Source organism: Podarcis pityusensis (genome assembly GCF_964106645.2).
Source record: "Podarcis pityusensis genome assembly, chromosome: 4".
In the NCBI taxonomy this organism is placed as follows: Eukaryota; Metazoa; Chordata; class Lepidosauria; order Squamata; family Lacertidae; genus Podarcis; species Podarcis pityusensis.
The window spans coordinates 26677555-26700478 of record NC_138027.1 but is presented as its reverse complement, the minus strand read 5'-3'; the positions used below and the strand labels follow the sequence as shown (position 1 = coordinate 26700478).

General features: G+C 42.8%; 1 protein-coding gene across 3 annotated transcripts in view; it reads right to left on the bottom strand.

Annotated features, from left to right (window-relative positions):
* Positions 1–22924, bottom strand: part of MTUS2 (microtubule associated scaffold protein 2) — a 307230-nt gene that overhangs the window by 66044 nt on the left and 218262 nt on the right. For all 3 annotated transcript variants that reach the window (XM_081004039.1, XM_081004040.1, XM_081004038.1), the window contains 2 exons: positions 9230–9391; positions 697–795 (listed from right to left, as the gene is read on the bottom strand). In XM_081004039.1, the coding sequence (XP_080860165.1) occupies positions 697–795; positions 9230–9391 (261 nt within the window). The remainder of the gene's footprint in view (positions 1–696; positions 796–9229; positions 9392–22924) is intronic.

Genomic DNA, 22924 nt, shown 5'->3' with positions numbered 1-22924 from the left:
ATGCCAACTCCATGGAAATTCAGAGCCATTTTAAGCTCCCTTACTGACCTGAGAGTCAAAACCAGAAGTGAACCAGCACATCAACAACCTTCTCCTCACATCACCAGCAGAAAAGTCAGAGGGGTATCCAAGCAAGTTCACTTCTTGATAATTTGGTTCCAATTCCTTTTACAGTGGTACCTTGGGTTAAGTACTTAATTCGTTCCGGAGGTCCCTTCTTAACCTGGAACTGTTCTTAACCTGAAGCACCACTTTAGCTAATAGGGCCTCCTGCTGCCGCCGCGCCGCCGGAGCCCGATTTCTGTTCTTATCCTGAAGCAAAGTTATTAACCTGAAGCACTATTTCTGGCTTAGCGGAGTGTGTAACCTGAAGCGTATGTAACCTGAAGCGTATGTAACCCGAGGTACCACTGTACTAATGAGATGTCAAAACTGCATTCTCTGGGTTTGGGAGGGACTTGCTTACCTGACCAGGACTACCAAACTCATGGGTCATCAGTGCAGTGCCAGCAGGTGTCTATGTGCCTGCTGAAATTTGGTTTGAAAATAGCATTGACTTGTTTCGAATAGAACAGCTTTTGGTGTATGCTTCCTTTCAATGGCACAAGTTTTTGCCGACACACAATATTGATGCACATTAAATATTGGCAAAGTTCAAACAGTCCTTAAAAACAAGTGTGTTTGGTTTATACATACCTGGTGAGTGGAGCTTGGTGGATGATACAACCAGTCTCTTAGGGGATGAAACTGTGGGTCTGTTGGCCTCTTGATCTTTCTGTACTTCTTTCTTGGAGCCTGTTGAAAAGGGTAAGACAACGGATGTTTGTTTTGCATGTGACTGAATGGGACGCATAGCTGTGTGAAAGGGCCTTCATTTTCTGCCTGACTGCGATTACATTAACACTTTTCATGTGCTATACGCATGTTCAATTGTACATGTGATAGGGAAGGGAACTGCAGCAGGTCATGTGGAAGTTGCAGCAGGACCATTAGATATGATTGCACCAACACCTGTGTTCCATGCACGCATGCACACACACACGCAAACACAGGTATGATGCATGAAAAGGGCTTTAGCACATTACTTCTAGGTAGATAGGTTTAGAAACAGGTTGACAAGTCATTGAGCATTTTTAAGGACACATTTTCTGTTGTCTACCTTCGGCATTTAAAACCTATTTGCTTTCAGGCTACATAACAATGGGAAGTAATGAGGGGGGGCGGAAACCAAGGTCAAATTGGGCAATCATTTCAGATGAAAGATAAATGATGCTCAAATAATACATTTTTACATCCTTCTTGTGCATGTACAGGGAAAAATGACAAATAGATCAGTCGTATTTTACTGCAGGGTATATGAACCTGGAAAACCAAGCTACTGTCACAATACGTTAAAAGCTCGCCATCTATGTGATATGTATCTTCAGTGACTTCAAATAAAGAGAATGCTAATAATGAAATCTGTGGCTCTAGTGCTTTGTAGTTGGAAGCGGTAGGAGAGAAACAAGCGTATATTTTTTTGCAATTCTGCATTTGGATAATTAACTTATTTCATTAAATATTTTATTCTGTGAACTGCCCTGAGACTTCTGGGTATAGGGTGGTATAATAATAATAATAATAATAATAATAATAATAATAATAACAACAACAACAACAACAACAACAACAACTGCTTGCTGGCTTCTCAAAACTTTCATAATGTCTGAAAGAGCACATGGCGCAGTATAACCCACTACTCTGCATGTCAAAATGTGAGTTCTGGTTAAGTCCAAGCTGCCATCCCAAGGTCCGTTAGGGGTTGGATTCAGTGGAATTTCAGCAGCCAAACTGTCTGCAAAGTTGTAGCTAAGGAGTTTATAATGTTTTATTTAATTATTTAATTTACAAAAGTTTCTAAATACCACTCAATTACATGAATTGTCGAAGCTGGGTGCAAAGTACAGTGGTGCCTCGCAAGACAAAATTAATCCGTTCCGCGAGTCTCTTCGTCTTGCGGTTTTTTCATCTTGCGGAGCACGGCTATTAGCGGCTTAGCGGATATTAACGGCTTAGTGGCTTAGCGGCTATTAACGGCTTAGCGGCTTTAAGAAAAAGGAAACAAACTCGCAAGAACTCGCAAGACGTTTCGTCTTGCGAAGCAAGCCCATAGGGAAATTCGTCTTGCAGAACGACTCAAAAAATGGAAAACTCTTTCGTCTTGCGCGTTTTTCGTCTTGTGAGGCATTCGTCTTGCGAGGTACCACTGTAGACCACAAATCAATCACAGTAACGATTGGCTCATCTAGAAAAGGGAAACAGCTGAATGGGTGTGTTGCCATAAGAAGGGTATTCAAAAGATGTCTTAAGGTTAATAGTGAGAGCATGAGGCTGGACTAGATAGACGTTTGACCTGATCCGGCAGAGGATACTTTGGTTTTTTATGGGAATTTATGCATATTGGTATAGTAAGCTGATATGTCAAAAAATGGCCACTGCAGCTACCTGATATAAGTTTGAATGAAACCACCCTCAGAAACATTATTAATGGCGTTTCCAAGCTACCTACTAATGGGGGGGGGAGGAGAGACTTGTTTTGCCTTCTGCAGAGAAAGATAAATAATTTTAACTTTTTTGCCTTCCTACCATCACCCAATGCTCGCGAGCAGTCATGCCCTTCCTAAGTAATGAGCCATTACTGCACACACTGTTTGAGACAAGATGAGATAAACTAGAAATATGAAAAGGTTATGAGAAAAGAACAATCCAGTTCTCACTAGAGAATTACTCGATAAGATGGAAATAACATGAATAAGTAAGCAAACAAGGACCGAACTGTATATTTGTCAGCCTAGGAACATTCATTTTTTGTTCTTTTCTATTTCTTGACTTTGACTTTTTTGCTAGTAATTATTTTTGTCCTTTACCAACCGAAAGTGACTTATTTTCCTGTACTTTTCTTTTTGTTTTATTTTTTAAGGCTATATATGTACGTAAGAGTCACACTAGACCTGATTTTAAGTTTTAGATCACATGCTTGCAAAAAGGCCATGTCTCTCTGTGGGGGTTGGCGAGTGGTGATTGTGGGCAGCTGACTTACTCTTCTTTTGCCCAAGAGAGCCATTGGAAGGTTGGGAGGAAGCAGTGGATCATTGCTCCAGCTTTTGTTCCCCTTGCTAAGGCTGCAATCCTAGCCCCAGTTACCTAGGATTACTTCCCTTTGGATTTACTTCTGAATAGACAGGGTTAGGATTGAAAATGATTTTCTTCCTTTAAAGGTTCTAATGTGGTGCAAACCACCCCTCTGATCCAATTCAGGGCATGGTTTGGCAATGCAGATAATTGTCATTAAACATTATTCCTGAGCTTTATTTAAAAAAACACCCCTCTCTCCATAAACCTATTGGGCAGATTCTATACTATATTCTTTTATAGTAGGTTGATTTGATCATTGACACAATGGAACAAACCATTTTGATCCATTCAGACTCAATAGGAAGTATGTTCTTTTCCCAATTATTTGTGACCATTACCTTTGCACCAGTGACAAGACTAGTTCCCACATCTAGATCATTTTCTGAGATAGCATATTTTAAATAAGCAAGTAAGAGTACCTTAGTTTCCAAAGCTCTTGACCAATATTTGCCTTCTCTCTTGAAAACTACCAACTTTCTATAAATAAAACATGTCTCACAACATTTCCTCATGCAGCACAATGATTTCACTAGAGTATGAAAGGACAAATCCCATGCTTTCTCATCCCTGCCCCCCCCCCCAATCTCTTATCTTCCCTCCCTCCCTCTTCATCTCTAATCTTTTTCTGTTTAATCTTTGACATGCCAGCAAAGTATGCAAAATTGAGAAAGTTCCAAATATGCATAAGTGGATGGTGTAATACAGTGAAATCTAATTAAATTTACTCATTTCATAGAGTGGAAGAAAAGCAATCAACTCCTGTCATCAACGCAATTTGCATGGCTATTATTTTCTAATGTTGTTGTCCCATGCTAGGCGCTTGTCTTCTCTCTCTCTCTCTTTTGTTTTGTTTCTGACGGTCTGAATTGCTGTGGTGCAGCAAAATGGTGAGATACTAGTTGTGTTAATTAAAGATTATCGGTACCCCGTTGCCTAATTTAGATGACAAGCAGATCTCATGAAAATACTAGATCTGCTATCTACCCGGGATTTATATTTCCCTTTTAAATGAGATTGTATGGGAGAAACAGTCCTCTTCTAGGAAAACCCAACACATGACATATTTCAAATGGAACTTTGCAGGGTTGCATTCCTCTCATTAGGATGCTTGAAGCTGTTCCTTTGCAAATGAATTTCCCACTTACACCTTGTTACAATGATGCACTTTCCTCCGCTATGCATGCATTTCAAGTGCTATGGTGAAACCCTTCCTTTCAGATGTTTCCTATTTGAAGCTAAATGGCATGCAAGGCAGTTCACCCACTGCTATTCATTCCATGCACCATGGGGAATAATGAGGGAAGAGAGATGTAATATTTTAGAGCATTGGCCCAGCTCAAACATACTTTTTCCTTTCCAGAGTCAATCTCTCAAAAGCCATTTCTGTTCAGTTGTGGCAGCCACTGGTCGTAGTCACCACAATTCTGCACTTTTAATATTTCTTTATTATTATTTGTAGCAACTGGGACTTGCAAAAAAAAATAATAATAATTGCAGTGTGGTGTGTTCCTGTTCAGGGTTCCCAACAGTCACCCATGCCCTATTCAAGGAATAACTCCATTCCATCCTGTTTCCCCCTCAGCAGTCAGCATTCCATGACCTCTGCAAAGCTTCTTTTCCTGTCTTCTGCTTTAACATGATTTGTGATTTTATAATGGTACAGTATTGATTCTGTCTCATTGTAATATTCTTTTAATCCTTGCGTGCCACCCAGATATATCCATTTATAGGGTAGTCTTTAAATTGCATAAATAAATACTATAAATAATAAACACCTCCTTCACACAATGAGGGTGGTCATGGTGTATACACATATGTAATGGACTGAGACTCATGATATGACAACATAAATGCATCCATTTGTCTCTACTTCAGCATTGGCTTCTTAAATCAATAAAAAGTAGGATTCATTCATCTGGATATGCCCTCAGGTGTTGTGGGGGAGCGATCACAGCTCAGTGACAAGGATTCAGTCCCTGGAATCTCCAGCTTAAAAAGGATCAAGTAGCAAGGGAAAGAGCTCTGCCTGAGATCCTGGAGAGCTGCTGCCAGTTAGAGCAGACAATATTGGCCAAGATGTACAAATAAATGGATCCTGCATGAATCAGCTTCCTTTGTTCTCCCTATTAATTTCTTTCCATCAGAAAACACTTTTAAAATCGTAACTAGAAGAAGCTATTCTACCTCGTATTTAGACTGATTTGATCAACCTTTTCCTCTAGGAAACAGGAGGAGAAAGATCTCAACCTGATCTCAGTGCTTTTCACGGCTCATATGCTCTCCCATGAAGCTGATGGATCAGAGCCCAGAGGCAGGAAGTCTCAGGTTAAACTGTTTGCACAATCTCAAGTTAGCATCTGGTTGGCAAAAACCTCTGCCAGAGACCCTGCCAGTCAGAGTAGGCCATACTGGGTTAGATGGAAGCAGCTCAACGCATTCAACTCAGCCAACTTCCCACCATCACTTATAAGGCCAGATAATCCAAAACAATTGTACAAAGATGTGCTGATTTGCTGAGCCTGAGCTAGGTGCATTCTTAGATGGTGGTGGTGGTATGTTCTGATGACTCTCCCTATGCTTTGAAATAATGCATGAAAAGGGTTGTGGAGTTGCTTTAGACCAGCCCCAACCTCACCACTGACATCTGCAGCAACCATTCCTCTTCTCCATCTGTATGGTTGGCCAGGGTGCGAAGGGCTCTGCATATTTGCTGATACTCTTCCATATGAGGCAGGACTGGTTGGGTCAGGGTCCCCCCTCGTGTGGAAGACACACAGAAGCACATGCCAGCTGACTGCATGGAGGCTGGCTTTGCACGCCTCAGAGAGAGGTGAGGCTAGTCCATGTGCTCTCCTTATGTCTTTTCTTTAATGTGTGGCAGGTATCCGAACCTCCTTTTGTGACATGAAGGATATTCCTGCATTACATTTTTTTTAAATAAATGGAGGTCTATGGTAGGGAAGTCCATTTCAGTTTCTCTTAGTTTCTCATTATTCCAGTCTGAAGTTCTCCACATCCCCACATCAGTTTGAGGTGTTCTTTTTTTAAAAAAAAAAAGTCTTCATAAAAATTCACCATCTTTTTAGTAAAAATTAGTATAAATTTAGTACAAATTAGTCCCAATATACACATTTTTACAAATTAAAATCTTCCCTAATATAATGCATTTTGTATGTTATTTTTCCTAATACGTGATTTTCTATGCACACTTTATCCTAGCAGATCACTGGGCATTTTCAACTGCATTGCAAAATTCAGAGCAGTGAGAATTTTGAAGGATTGGTGTATTTTGGTTCAGTTGTTTTGGAAACTGCGAATTATGTAGGTTCCCCTTTGAATGTGAACTGAATCGAATTTCTCCCCTATCTACCCCCAGTTTATAGTTTCATATTTTTCTAAAGCTATGTATTTTTTAGGTACCAAGAGTGTGGAGCTGATTCCAGCTCCTTATTTCCAGGCTTCACCTGCTTCTTACTGGGGGCTGCTTGATGTTTTGATTTCCACCAGAAGAATGTTGGCAAGTTTCTTACTAGCATTTATGGCTTTCAGAAAAATGAAGCTTAACTCCCCCAGAACGGGTATTTATCATTTTTTTCTTGACAGGACTGTTGTCAGTGGCTGATAGCTGCAAGGGCAGCCAGCAGGGGCCGAAAGGAGGAAGGGGCAGATTATTCCTTAATGAGTTCTTTAAATATTTTGAAGTGAGGTCTTCTTTCTCCCCTGCCTTGCCTTGTTCCATTATTGCCCCCTGATGACTACTGGTGGAGATAAAGCTACAATGACAATGTATGTTTGTCCAAAGCCAAATCCCGGTATAACCAGCCATTTCTCTAATGCAATACATCATCTATCTAGAAGAATTCAAAACTTCCTCTCCTTTCAACAACAGGCTTGATGTCACTGCTGGCTGCACACTTGGCTTTTTAACCTGTGCTTAGATAAGTGTCACAATTAAATATCAGACCTGACATGAAAATAAATAGCAGTGGTTAGACAACATTTGTTGTCTTGGACCAGAGAGCTCTGCTGTGAAAGAAACACGATGCTGTCTTCCTCCTTTCTCCAGCTCATCTTTAGCCTTTTTACCCTTTCTCTCCTCATTTAATAAAAAATAATGATTCCCAAGCACCTACTTGTGCTTTCTCACCTTAAGTAATGTGAAAAATTGACAGGAATAAGCATGATAGAGCATGTATAAGAGAGATAAAACAGCATCAGGCGAAGCTGGCTTATATTGAGGAGGGCCACTGGTCCATTGGGATCAGTATTGTCTACACGGACTGGCAGCAGCTCTCCAGATTTTCAGGAAATGAAAATAAAGCTGCCAACATCGTAATGCAGCTGTACAAATCTATGGCACGACTATATTTGGAATACTGTATACAGTTCTGGTTGCCTTGCCTCAAAAATTAAATTAGAGAGTTGAGAAACGTTCAGAAAAGGGCAACCCAAATGATCAAGAGGTCGCCGTGTTTGGGACTTCTTAGTTTAGAAGAAGACAAGTAACTTTTTCTCCCTCTCTTATAACACCACAACAGTGGTGGATGTTGGAAGATTCAAGACAGATAAAGGAAAGGATTTCTTCATGCAGCACTTAGTAAAACTATGGAACTTGCTCCCACAAGGCAGTGATGGCCACCAACCTGGATGGCTTTAAATGAGGCTGGGGCAACTTCATGGAGGAGAGAGCTATCCATGGCTTGCTATGATGGCTAAGTTCTGCCTCCTTCGTCAGAAGCAGCAACACTTCTGAATGCCAATTGTTGGAAGCCGCAGTAGGAGAGAGCACTCTTGTGCACAGATCCTGCTCGAGGGTTTCCCACAGGCATTTGGTTGGCCACTGTGAGAAAAGGATGCTGGGCTAGTTGGGCCACTGGCCTGATCCAGCAATGGGACCATTCCCAGTTCTACCAGGAGATGATGGGGATTGGACCTGGGACCATCAGCACACAAAGCAGATGCTCTACCACTGAGCTATGGGCAGTCCTCACAATGCTAATTACATTACTGTTAAATATCAGTAAATTAGGGAAACATAAAGATAAATGGCTGGTTTGCATTATTAAAAGGAATGGTGGATGCAAGCCATATATTAGCCCTATTTATATCTGAGCTAGTGTGGTTAGAGTGTCGGACCAAGACCTGGGAGTAAAAGGTAAAGGTAAAGGGGCCCCTGACCATTAGGTCTAGTCATGACCAACTCTGGGGTTGGGGTGCTCATCTCGCTTTATTGGCCGAGGGAGCCGGCGTCCAGCTTCCGGGTCATGTGGCCAGCATGACTAAGCCGCTTCTGGCGAACCAGAGCAGTGCACGGAAACGCCGTTTACCTTCTCGCCGGAGTGGTACCTATTTATCTACTTGCACTTTGACGTGCTTTCGAACTGCTAGGTTGGCAGGAGCAGGGACCGAGCAACGGGAGCTCACCCCGTCGCGGGGATTTGAACCGCCGACCTTCTGATCGGCAAGTTCTAGGCTCTGTGGTTTAACCCACAGTGCCACCCGTGTCCCTCAAGACCTGGGAGACCAGGGTTCAAATCCCTACTCAGCCGTGAAGTTCACCTTATGCCAGTCACTCATTCTGAGCCTAACCAACCTCACAGGGTTGTTGTGAATATAAAACAAGGAGGAGGAGAATTGTGTACGTCACCTTGAGCTCCTTGGAGGAAAAGTGGGATACAAATGTATTAAATCAATAATAATAACCTCAAGGGAAAGCAAAATGCCAAATGGCCAGAAGGTAGACTGGTGTGAACGACAAGCAAAATGACCAATGACCAGAAGATAGACTGGTGCAAATGCTTCACAGGGAATTTTCAGGGAAATTAATACATCCAAAAGGACCATGCATTCAGGAGGAAAGGATGCAGCAGCTGTTTACAAAATGAGAAGGATTTGGTCACCACCCATATCTCAGAGCAGAGCCTGGTGCCCTGCAGGTGGAAGAATCCTAAGTGCCGGAAAAGGAGGACCAAGCCATAACAGACATTTTAGGAACATGCACGTATATGTATGTGTACATTATACGGACTCCGATATGCATGCTTGAAAAGCTCACCAGCAGGTGTTGCGGCAGTCTTCGGCGCTGGAAGTAAACTCCTACGGGCAGCTGCTGCGTTGTTTGATGCCTGTGGTGGAGTCCTACTGGCCCCCTTGAGTGTTTCCTTAGAAGGCTCAGCTGCCTTAGGAATGGTTTGCTCCTCATTTCCAACGTTTGAACCTGCGGGAAGCCAAAGCCACACTAATTAGAACTTCATAAAAAATAGATACAAATTGCTAGATCTGTATTTGCAGTTTCAAACCTTCACCAAAAATTTAAAAAAGTTTGCTGCTCCGAAATACTTGGGTAATTAGGAAGTTAAATTGTACTTGCTTTGGAGTGGATGTACTGCATTGTTTTCAATCAACTCAGCGGGAAGGCTACATACGTACCATACATTTAAAGCATGCACAAACGCACACATACACCAAGAATCCTGGAGACAGGAGTTTAAGGGTCTGGGAATTATAGATCTGTGAGGCGCAAACTACAGTTCCCAGGATTCTTGAGGGGTGTGTGCGTGCTTCAAATGCACTTCAAATGTATGGTGTGTATGCAGCTATGTACAAAATGGAATGGGACGTGGGTGGCGCTGTGGGTTAAACTACACAGCCTAGGGCTTGCTGATCAGAAGGTCGGTGGTTCGAATCTCTGTGACGGGGTGAGCTCCCGTTGCTTGGTCCCTGCTCCGCCCACCTAGCAGTTCGAATGCATGTCAAAGTGCAAGTAGATAAATAGGTACCGCTCTGGCGGGAAGGTAAACGGCATTTCCGTGTGCTGCTCTGGTTCACCAAAAGCGGCTTAGTTATGCTGGCCACATGACCCGGAAGTGAGATGAGCGCCGCAACCCCAGAGTCATCCGCAATTGGACCTAACGGTCAGGGGTCCCTTTACCTTTTACAAAGTGGAATGGTAAAAGGCTTATCTACTAAAGGCTTCATTTTTATTCTACTTGGTCTTCTGAGAACTAACATAGATGAGATGCGAACAGATCTACTTTTTTTAAAAGCAGTCATGGGAGAAGGAGGAGAGGCTCCAACTTTGATCAGAGCGGTAGTGCCAGGAAAGAAAGCACTTAACCTTACCACTGGTAAGGGGGCCTGAGAGCCCACTGCCCAAAGACATCAGCCAGCACAGCATCTGAGTTTGCATAACAATGGGCGTTATATGTATTCATGTGTCTTTCAATGAACTGAAATGAGTGAAAGATTATGAATTGTGGGGAGAGAGAGTGTGTGAACTTGACAGCTTTTTATTATTATTATTAGTTGCTATTTTGGTAATGTTGTTTTATAGATTATACATGCCCTATTGATTTGTTAATCACATAATATGACTTTTGCTGTGATTGAGATGTTTAGCTTTTTTTTTAGTTGCTACTTTGTTAATAGTGTTTTATAGATTGCAATTGTTTTATTGGTGGTTTGCTATTTATTTTTTTAAAAATATGCTGCATTTGTGATGCTTTATTATATCCAAAACACCTGGAAGGTACCAGGTTGAGGGAAGACTGCTGTAGTTTCATTGAGAGTGTGCAAGCATTCCTGCATCCTCATCTTGCCTAAGGAAGGGCCTCTTTCAGTAGAATAGTAGCTGTGCTTTTGATTGAGAAGCAAACTGGCTTGTGTTTGCTGCAAGAAAGGGGAACGTATCCATTTCTCTGCCTGTGATTTCAGTTTCCTACTATATTACTAGGAAACAAGTGCAAACTGCCATTCTCTCAGAACAGAGCCTTGCACTGTTTTTTTTATTATCGTTTCCCAGTACAACCTCTTTCAATCAGCACATCCATATTGATCTCATTCTCATATCTAATCACAAATTATCAGGCTTTGCAACCCCTGTATATTCTCTTCAGCTATTTCCCAACCCAGAAAATAATCCCTGCTGTGCTCTTCGCATATGCATGGAAATCAGTGCTTTTAAAACATTTTCTAAAAAGGCCAGCACTGGGATGCTTAAGTAGACTGAGAGATTACAGTGTTTTGTGGCTTCAGTGCTCGCAACAGAACGAGGGGGGGGGGAGGTATAAGGCAAGTGATATACTGTACAGAATTCCACAGGAAAACTACTGTATTGTGCTTACTCTCATCATATTAAAAAGAACACAATGCAGTGCTATTTATATGCCTGTGCCTTTTAAAGAAGTAGTCACCCTATCCATACATGTGGATTTGGTTGCAGGAAAACATTGCCTTGGTTTGGCTCTGCAAACTTTAAATTTTATTATAAATATATATCCATTTTAGAGCAAGAAAGAAAACACATTTCCGGCCAAGGCAGGTGTGTGAGAGAGGTGTGTGTCTTGGCTATAACTACACACACCATCATAAAGTTTGCTGTTTACCTGTGTGGGTCCCAGCTGAAAGCAGCACTTCCGAAATCAGAATGGATTCCTACAAACATATTGGGCCTTTTCTCAAATAATGAAGCAACATTAAAAATTCAAAAGAAAAGCAACCTGCTGTAGTCAAAAGAGAACAGGAAAACCACAGGCCGATGAGCAGGAATGATTATTATTCTATGTAAGCAAAGATGTTTTGGTGCAGAATTGCAAAGAACAGATCACAAATTAGCAAGCAGTAATTAAGACATGCAGTCTCAAGTCACCGCTTAGATTCTATGGCGGGCCTCTATGTAATATGCATGCCACATTCCGCAACCCAGCCTGACACAAAACACCAGTCAAGTACTGCAGCATATAGGATGTGAGATTAATGTGCTTTTACACACCACATGTGTACTAGAGAGCTAGGTAAACTGCATTACTGCCAGCAAAGATTGGATGTGTTAATTCTATATAACCTGGCTGGGCACATGTACCAGTAATGTGCTATCTTTAAAACATTTTCTCGAGTTCTAATTTAGATTTGTTCCCAGAGGTGTTCCACTAATTCTTCTCCAAAATCTCCCTTCCCCCCTCATTTTACTCTAAATGAAGTTAGCATAGCCCATGCATTGTCTTATGCAAATTTGCGCCCACTTCTGCTGATGTGACAAAAGTGTCATAGAACACTACATTTATTTATTTGTTTATTTAGAAGTGCTTTTAATTGATCTTGCTTCAACGCACTGTTTTCTTAAGTTACATTTTACTGCTGCAAACAGTCTTAGAATTTATATGAAGGGTGGTATAAATACATTGTTAACAAAATAAGTAAATAAATCTCATTTCAAATGAACTATCCACATAATCTTAATGCTATTTATTATTCATGGTGTTGTGATTACTAAGCTCATTTGGATAGCTTGCCTATGGAATCTCTCTCCCTCTCTCTGGCCAATTTAGCTTAAAATTCAAATTAGGGAAGAAGTTGCCTTCAAGAAGAAAATGTTTTATTATTATTTGCCCAGTAGAATACGTCAAATGTCTTTTTTATTGAAAATTCATGTGCTTATCTGTTATTCTCTTATGTGAAATTTATTATACAGAGAACACTTCAATTTACAAATCTGGCTGGCTTCCAGCGTGGAAGTCATTCTTCTGTTTGAAGTATGAGGTGTCAGGGGAAGTTACATAATCTCTTCTGAGAAGGCTCTTTCATTACCAACCGGGGGAGAATGCCTTTAAAGTTATTTAGTATGAAATGCAGCTTTGAATAAATACTGTTAGCATTTGAAATACAGCAGATGTAGTGACTAATTGTAGCATTATCGTAGGAAGGCGGAAAGGCAGCCCCAAATACGACCTGCTTGTGTACCAAGCAATATTGTACTAGGAAATGCCCATTATATGCAAACTGATCTTGTTAGTACATACATTTTGGTTCTGCAGACAGACAACATGAGTCAAGGAGAATACTCTCAGAAGAGAGGAAACTTTAAAAACAATTCCGTATCTGACAAAGAAGGTTTTTGAAATTGTGGGGAAGAACATAAAGAACAAAGGAAGAGCCTGTTGAATCAGGCCAATGTCCCATCTCAGTCCAGCATCCTGTTCTCAGCAGTGTCCAACCCGATGCCTGTGGGAAACCTGAAAGAAGGGTCTGAGCACAAAGGACTCTCCCTTCCTGTGTTCCCAGCTGCTGGCATTTCAGAAGCAACAACGCCTTTGACTATGGAAGCTGAGTAAAGCCACTGTGGCTAGTAGATTTAAATAGCTCTCTCCTCCATGAAGTAATCTAATCCTCTTTTAAAGCCATCTAGGCTAATGACGGGACGCGGGTGGCGCTGTGGGTAAAACCTCAGCGCCTAGGACTTGCCGATCGCATGGTCGGCGGTTCGAATCCCCGCGGCGGGGTGAGCTCCCGTCTTTCGGTCCCAGCTCCTGCCCACCTAGCAGTTCGAAAGCACTCTTGAGTGCAAGTAGACAAATAGGTACCGCTTTATAGCGGGAAGGTAAACAGCGTTTCCGTGTGCTGCGCTGATGCTGGCTCGCCAGAGAAGCTTCGTCACGCTGGCCACGTGACCCGGAATGTCTCCGGACAGCGCTGGCCCCCGGCCTCTTAAGTGAGATGGGCGCACAACCCTAGAGACGGACACGACTGGCCCGTACGGGCAGGGGTACCTTTACCTTTACTAGGCTAATGACAAACCCAGACAGCATCTTAAAAAGCAGAGACATCACCTTGCCAACAAAGGTCTGTATAGTTAAAGCTATGGTTTTCCCAGTAGTGATGTATGGAAGTGAAAGCTGGACCATAAAGAAGGCTGATCGCCAAAGAATTGATGCTTTTGAATTATAGTGCTGGAGGAGACTCTTGAGAGTCCCATGGACTGCAAGAAGATCAAACCTATCCATTCTGAAGGAAATCAGCCCTGAGTGCTCACTGGAAGGACAGATCGTGAAGCTGAGGCTCCAATACTTTGGCCACCTCACGAGAAGAGAAGACTCCCTGGAAAAGACCCTGATGTTGGGAAAGATGGAGGGCACAAGGAGAAGAGGACGACAGAGGATGAGATGGTTGGATAGTGTTCTTGAAGCTACCAGCATGAGTTTGACCAAACTGTGGGAAGCAGTGGAAGACAGGAGTACCTGGCGTGCTCTGGTCCATGGGGTCACGAAGAGTCGGACACGACTAAACAACTAAACAACAACAACAACAGGCTGTTGGCCCTTACTGCCTCCAGTGGGAGTGAGTTCCAGCGTCTAACTATGTACTGTGAAGATTTACTTTCCTTTACTTGCCCCAAATCTTCCAAATTTCAGCTTCATTGGAGATGTATGTATTGTCATGAGAGGGAGAAAATGCACCAAGAAAAGTTTTTCCTCCATGCCATTCTATAATATTGTGTCATGTCACCTCTTAGTTGTCTTTTCCCTAAATGAAAAGGTCCCAGGTGCTGCAACCTTTCCTCACTGAGGAGAATGCGGAACTGAACATAGCGGCTAAATTGTTTGTACATTTGTTTTATTCGTTATTACATATACACGCCATGTTTCCTCCAAGAACTCAATGTGTGGCTTACGTGGTATTTCCTCTCCCCATTTCATCCTAACAACAACAATCCTCTGGGGGTAGGTAAGGCTGAGAGACGGTCATTAAGTAGTGGGTTGACAAAGCAGATGACACAGAGATTTCTCCAAGTAGTTCTTTATAAGTAAGCTGGAACTGAACTGGACAGCAAACAGCTCAGCCGGCCTGCTTTTATAGGCAGCTGGCTGTCAACATTGTAACAACAACAGCCCAGGGTTTCCCGCCTAAATTAACTGACGTGGACCTGAGTGAAAACTAGGTATATACACAATTCCCCCCTGGTGGCCAGATTGAGAACTTCAATACATAACACCAGTGATTGGCCCAAAGTCACCCAGTGAGCTTCATGGCTGGAATTTAAACTCTGGTATCCCAAGATAGCTCAATCGGTAGAGCACGAGATTCTTAATCTCAGAGTCATGGGTTCGAGCCCCACATTAGACTCCTACATTGCAGGGGGTTGGACTGGATGACCCTCAGAGCCTGTCCCAACTCTACAATTCTATGGTTCTCTATAGCTTTCTACACAATCTGAATTAGGAGCTAGTCTAACAACTATACCATGCAGGTTCATCATAATCCTAGTCTCCCAAATTTTGTCCTGCTTCAAATCAAACTGGCAAAATTTGCTTGAGGGTGAAACCTATATTGTAGACAGTAACAACTCAGTCAAGAAACAGTTCCATAAATGACTTTTCCAAGGACCACAACAATACAAAATGAAATGGGGGCTGGCAGGGGGTGAGTGGGCAGAGTGGGGTGTCATAATAACACTGAATTAAGTTTCTGTTGCTCAGAATAATAACATGATACAGCTTAAAACTAAAAGACACAAATCCTATGCCAATACTGTAAGGGGAAATATTTCATGCAAAACACCATTGTTTACATTTCCCTGTTGGGGGAAAAAATGAACACAGCCTGCAGCATAGTATTAAATATGTATCCCATAATTCCTGGCAATATGGTTTGCAATACATGCTGCTTGAAACAGCCTCTAACCTCCCGAGAAGTAGCTGTAACACAACAGACCGCAGGTCAGGTGAATGGAGACACCGCACCCTGCTATTAAATGAAAGTTTAGTCTACTTGCAAAAGTTGATCCCCATCACTGAAATGAATGGGCTGGAATGCTTGCAAGGGTTCCATGTGTGTGGTGGAGTGCAGAGAGGTTTTTAGATTGGGACAATAGTATTCATCTTTGGACAAAGCCTTTAAGGTTACTAGACTGTGCCTTTGTAATCAATGCTCAATATTTAGCCTTTGAGTTTATCAGCCAGCAATCAAGAAGCCTCATCATGTCATATGGCTATGTTGAATTTAGAGATGTAACAGAGGAGGAGCAGAGACAGAAAATAGTTTGCAAAAAGAGTAGTAAGAAATGGTACCAGTCCAATCTATCTTTTTCTGGAAACACAGACCCAGAGAGGGAGATAAAGCCGACTGATCATTTTATTCCGCAGGCAGCTAATATCAGTGACTGCTTTCTTCAAGTCAGAGTTCACACTTTATGATTATTGCAAACGGGTGTACATTTTCAAGCAAACACCTGCGCAGCATCTTGGAGGTCTGATAAGCATACAGATGAGGCCTCTGAAGAATTTCTCAGAAGAGTGCAATGTTTTCAAGATTATTTCATGATTTTATAAAATTAAGTCCACTGTAAGAGGAACGCAGGAATAAAATACGTAAAATACCGACATCAAAATTGCTATTATTCTAAAGCAAGAGTGTGCAACAAATTGTATCAAATTTAAGCAAAAGGTTCTTGTATTCAGACAAGCTAGCTTAAACCCACCACCTCTTAATAAAATGAGCCAGTATTTATTATTAACAGTAAGACAATGACATTAATCTCAGTGCAACCAACAGATGTTTTCCTACTACTGGAGGAGAATATATTTTCATCTTCATCTTTTATATTTCTACCCTATTTCTAACTATTCTACTTTAAGGATATTCAAGACAATGTACTTTTCCAAAAAGCAACTTAAGCCCATCATTTTAATGGATTCCAGGTTGTAGGAGCAGAAGTAAAACCAGCAAATAGGGCATACACACCATACAGCCAGTCACCCCTCCCTTATGAAAATCCACCCCCATATAAAAATGTGGGGGAATTGTTTATCCTGATATCAACAGTACAGTACTTTCAGCAGCTTGGATAGTGGATATTACTGGAAAGAAGGCAAGAAAGTCAGAGCGAGTCCTACAGATTCTCAGCTACACCAGTGTCAAGAGCAGGAGTCAGTGAACATCAGCAATAAAACACCTGGAGTCTGTTAACTCTTTATTCAAGAAATGAAAACAGCTCAGGCCTAGTGGTCACAGCAACTCTCCTCAATAGGTCTTGCCATAATGAGGCAGTTGAGAGGTGGGCAGTCCCACCACTCCCTGAGGTTCCTTTCCCGGTAGCCCAAGGTTCCGTCGTCTTGTCTCTCATTGTTTCGCTCTCTACATACCTCTTCTGGTTCTGGGAGCCCAAGAGGGAGGGGAGCTAGTCACAGCAGGAAGGGGAGATTCCCTGGTTTCTTCAGTAGCCTGCTTCATCTCTTTTTTTTATATAAGATATTTACTGAGATTTTCAAAATGTTACAAAATAAAAATAAAAAAAGAAGAAAATACAAAATAAAAATGGTTACCAAAGTAGAAAAGGGGAAAAACAAACCACTTCCAACAATACGAATACAAATTCAAAATAAGAAAAAAACCCGAAAAAAACAAAAATACACCACAGACATTTAAGAACATTTAAAAACAAATTCATTATTCTCAAATCCTCAACTGTCATTACCTTCTTTCTTTGACCGCCTCCTCCTCCCTTTCTTTGTATCCTAGTTATTAATTATCCCAGCAAATCCTTTCCATATTTCATAATATTCTGTCATTACATTACCTTAAACTGTTTTAATCTTATCTTTCTATATATAAAAAAAACCCTTGAAACTTAAAGCTTAAATCTTATCGTTACCAACTTCTCATAACCATAATATTCTTTCATAATTCTTTAAACATCTTTACTAAAGCCGAGTAATTTCATTCCAACATTTATCTAACATTCATCAATTTTATAAAACAGTCCTAATAGTAAAAAAAAAAGAAATACAAACAGATCCAATCTTCATCCAGCATCCCTTCCTCCTGGTCCCGGGTTTTGTCAGTCCTTATTATCCCATCGATCTAGCGCATTAACCTGGCAACCTTATATCCGAGGCCCTCAAGTCTCTTCCATGTCCCTTCCGCAGCTCTTCTTCATATTTGTAACTGTATTTTCCCATGTCTCCTGCTCGTGGTAACTCCAGCTTGGCAATATTTTTGACCCTTCTTGACAGATCAGCCCCTTTTCCATATTCAACACTAAATTCCATGTGGTATTTAAAAACATGTTTCAAAAACCCTCCAAAATTAAGAGCCCCCACAATCCCAAACCTCTCACGGCCCATTGCCAGATTTGAAAAGTCCAAACATCCCAGCATAGGGGGGTCAATCCAGCCCCCCATCTCCAAGCCAAACCAAACTTTTTCTTTCCAAATCTGGCTTTTTCCAAGTTCATTTGTCAAGTCCGAAAGCTCATATTCCTGTTGGGCCTGTTCTGTCAGGACACACTCCTGATTTAATTCCTGGGTGGGCTCCACATATTTTCCCACTGTCTGTTCAAAATTTCCCACTGCCTGTTCAAAATTTCTAGTCGAAGTCGCCATCAAATTCATCTTCTCATGTAACTGTTCCAGTAGGGCATTTGTTTTATAGAAAGCACACAACAGAGCTTCTGAATACACTGTCCTGCAAGGTCAAATGTCTATTCCCACGATTGTAATCTGTAACAGCTGCCGGCTCCCTGGAATTGGTTACAGTTTCACAGTCTCCCTCTAGGGGGAAAACTTCTATTTGTTCTTGCAACAAAGTTTTCCTTTTTGAGATATTTTGTCAATATTTGTTCCTTTAAAATGCGAAGGGAAACAGTGGAATCACTATGTTTCTCTTCTTTTAGCTATCTGTCAAAAACATTTGTCTCTGGTCAATGAGCTTCAAACGTCAGTCCTGACACCCCGCTCCAGGATCAGGACGGTGAAAAGTTACTTTACTTTAAACTCACTTTAAACAGTCCGAAAAAGATCCCCCTTCTTCTCCTGCTGTCGAAGGGGGGTTCCACAATTTTAAATGGTGAAATCCAATCCTTTAAAGGCGATTTTCTGAGCTCTAGTTTACGTTGTCTTTGCTTTATTCTGTCTACAAAAGAACGGAAGGCTGACTTCCTGTTTAGACCTTCCCGTTCAGTACCAAATTGAAATAAATTTTTAAATCCAATTCCTTTCTGCTCGCAAGTCTTTATTTAAGGTCCAGTTGTTCAAAGTTTAAGTACTCACGGGTGCTTATTTTAGAGTCCAAATTGTCCCAGGAAAAAGGCAGCGCTCTCCGGCAACAGCTATGCGGCTTCACTCCACGGAAATAGCAGTTGACTCACAGCACCGCGCCACTTCCCCCTCTTCACTTCGGAGCCCGTTAGTGGGTTCCTTTGCGAGTTGGGGGGGCGCTAAGGGTGCCCGCCGAGTCCCATGGTCACAGGCTTCATCCGCCTGTGATTTTTAAAAGGGTCCCCGCTTCGCCGGAGCGGAGAAGACCCGTTTCACGCGGAGCTAGTCCCTCCAGTTCAGAGGGAGTCCGCCATTGCCGATGGCGCCACCCCGGAAGTCCCAGCCTGCTTCATCTCTGCCTCCTGCCTCCTTCTCCTTTCCTGCCTCTAAGTCAGCACTGTTCTCTGCCACAGACTCTTTCTGCTCACTAAACCCTGTTGCCTCTTCAGCTTCCGACGCCTCCTCCTCCTTCCAGTCTTCTCCCTCTTCTCCCTCTGACCACTCATTGTTGTCCCACCACCAAAACCCTAGGGGGGCTCCCCAGCTCATGTCTCCCATCACCCCTCTGCATCCAGCCAGTTTGTGACAACTAGGGGCAACGTTGCAAGTCTTGTGATAACATTCCCCAAGAAACGATGGCTCTCAGAGCAGGAGTTAAATTGCAGCCCACCCTGGTATAGCGCAAGGAGCAAAGCAGGTGCACCGAAATGCCACATCCCACCCCCTAAAAAAGAGCCAGTTCTGAAACTCTCCAAGTAACCCAATTTCAAAAGTGTATGGGAGCAATCAAAGCACAGAAACTGCTTTGGCTGTCATTTTGACATTCCTGGACGGGACCCAAATTCCTGCATATGTCGGTTCTCCAACACGCTATACATCAGCAGCCATCTGCTTCGTATGGCAAGGTGCCTACTTTGATGGTGCAATCCTGGTTTTAATAGGAGAGATGTGCCCATGAAAAGATATAATAGACGCCACATCTTCTCCTTAAGGAGCGCCTCCCCAACCAGAGCCCACACGCTTATCGCAAAGGAAAGCCATTTGTTGAAATTGTATATCCCCAACAAATACCCTTTCCTGCTGTTGCCTTTAAAGAACATCATTAAAGAATCATGCTTCCCCTAAAGGCATGTAGAGGCACAGCTCAGATTTGAGGGGATGCTGCACGTTCAGCACTTCCAATCCCTATTGTGCAGCGCCCTGACAGAAAGCCTCAGCTCAGGCTAATGCTCTGCTGGTCTACAGAACTAACAAAGGCCACTGTGGAACCAGTGTGGGCTACTGCCCAGCTTTGAATAAAGATAGCAAATGGTAGCTGCTTTTTCCAGGGATGCTCCACATCTCTTTCTGTGACCACATACACACCATACAGGGACACAGGTGGCGCTGTGGTCTAAACCACCAAGCCTCTTGGGCTTGCCGATCACAAGGTCAGCAGTTCGAATCTGTGTGACAGGGTGAGCTCCTGTTGCTCTGTCCCAGCTCCTGCCAACCTAGCAGTGCGAAAGCATACCAGCACAAGTAGATAAATAGGTACCGCTGCCGTGAGAAGGTAAATAGCGTTTCTGTGCACTCTGGCTTCCATCACGGTGTCCCATTGCGTCAGAAGTGGTTTAGTCATGCTGGCCACATGACCCAGAAAGCTGTCTGTGGACAAACACCGGCTCCCTCGGCCTGAAAACAGAGTTGATCGCTGCGCCCCTTAGCCACTTACCTGCCTCATCTGTAAGAAAATAGGATGCTGCCTTAGTATATTGACTGTCTAATTTAGTATTACGTACACCAGCGGCAGGAAACTTCAGGGGTCCAATTGGGCCAGCATTTCATTCATTCATCCATTCATTCATTTGGTCAGTCCATTAGTCCACTGCACCATGCCACACGCACCTGCCCTACTCCTGATGCCATTTATGAGTCCAGGTGTGGGGCAGGTAATGATGCGTAAAGTAGGGTACCAACAAACAGCTGATGAGAGCTGCCTGCAACCCCCTGTGCTTTTGCCCATGAAATTTGATTTCAAACTGCCCAGGCAAAGGGAAACACTTCACATGATATAATGGTGACCTCTGGTGATTTACAGGGTGCGTGGTCACAACCACCTGTCAAAATGACTCATGGGGGGTTGGGAGAGGGGAAGACCCATCCCACACTGGCTGCAAAAGTTTCCCCACTCCAGCCTACACCCTCCAGCAGTGGCTTTCCAGTGGCTCAGATGCAGTTCTTTCCTAGCTCTATTTGGAGATTGAACCTGGGTCCTTCTTCACAAAAGCCTGTTGCTGAATCACTGAGCTACAACCCTTCATATCTATAGGACCAGGGGTGTGGAACCTCTGACCTATGGGCTAATCTTGGCCCACCAGGGTGTGAGTTTGATCTGCAAGGTCCCAAAAAGAAAGACCTACCTGTCAATCAGCAGACACCAAATTGATGGGCAGGTGATGTCAGTTGATGGGTGCTATGTGTTCATTCTGCATTGGCTGTGTGCAACACAGCACCTGGAAGGAACTAGCACATGGCCAAAGCAGCAGGATTTAAACTCCTGCTCTTCAACTGATGGGGTGGTAGTGTTTTGATCCAGCTCACACCTTTGCAGGAAGCAGAATTGATGCATCCCCTGATCAGAAGCTGGTGCTTCTTCACCAGCATGTTTCCTTGCAGAGAATGCACTGGTGAAGCAGGTCCCCAAAGAGAGCAGGACTGAAAGTCTCTGCTCATCAGCTCATCAACGGAGACTTCAGTCCTGCTGGGTGATGCTTTGCACTGTGGGGAATGTGGAGAGGAGATACAGATCTGTCCCCACCTGTAGGATGTCTTTACAGACCTGCTCCACTCTGTCAATAAAACCTGTGAATATTAATGCAATTTATCTAGCCAGAACAAAACAGAGCAGCTATAGTGCTGCTGGAATTTCTGTGGCATGAGTGGATCAGATAGACAGATGGTGAGCTGGCTATCATTTAGGCTTTAGCTGAACGAGAGCCAAGCTGGGATGCTTTAGCTGCTTGGTTAGGCTGATTTTAAATTCCCTTCTGGCTAATGTAGCAATCAAGCATCTAATGTTTGGGATGCACTGCAAACAGGGTTGAGCAAGCCCACTGCTCAACCTCTTCCACCTCTGCAGGCTAAATTTGACTGGTGGATGGTTCCACTGTCAAAGTTGAGGAGTCCCCACACTTGATTTAAGGAAGGCGAGAGACCTACCCTTATCATGAAATAAAGATGGAGGGCGCAAGGAGAAGGGGACGACAGAGGACGAGATGGTTGGATAGTGTTCTCGAAGCTACCAGCATGAGTTTGACCAAACTGTGGGAGGCAGTGGAAGGCAGGAGTGCCTGGCGTGCTCTGGTCCATGGGGCCACGAAGAGTCGGACACGACTAAACGACTAAACAACAACTTTTCTAGAATCTGCATTCAAGATTCAGGGGAGCTGCAATATGTTACAATGCAAGCTTTAGAACCTCAGATTCCATGCATTTTGTGGGAGAATAATTTCATTTCATTCATTCAAAACATAGTGGCCTCAATCCAACACAGAGCTGCCATGTGTTATAAGCCCATTAAAAATAATGGCTTTAATCATGCCTAACTCTGTGCTGGACTGTGGCCCCTGGATTCATTGCTTTCATGATAATATTAATATTAAAATGTAGATTAGGAATTAATAAATCAGTCCAGTTATTAGCTCAATCTGATGGTAGTTAAGGGTGCTTGCGGGGGCTGAGATTTTAGGGGTTTTTTTTGCCGGGGTGTTTTTGCATTTATTAGTTAAAAAGCAATTCAGTTTCTCCAGTAAGTAATTTAGTTTCTTAATCTATCGCCTTTGGAAAACAAGGTACTAACATTATGAAGAGGCGCCTGTATAATTACATGGCTCCTTACTCAAGCTATTTTTCTTAATTAGGACATTGGCTGATAAATGCATTTGCCCATTTATCGCATG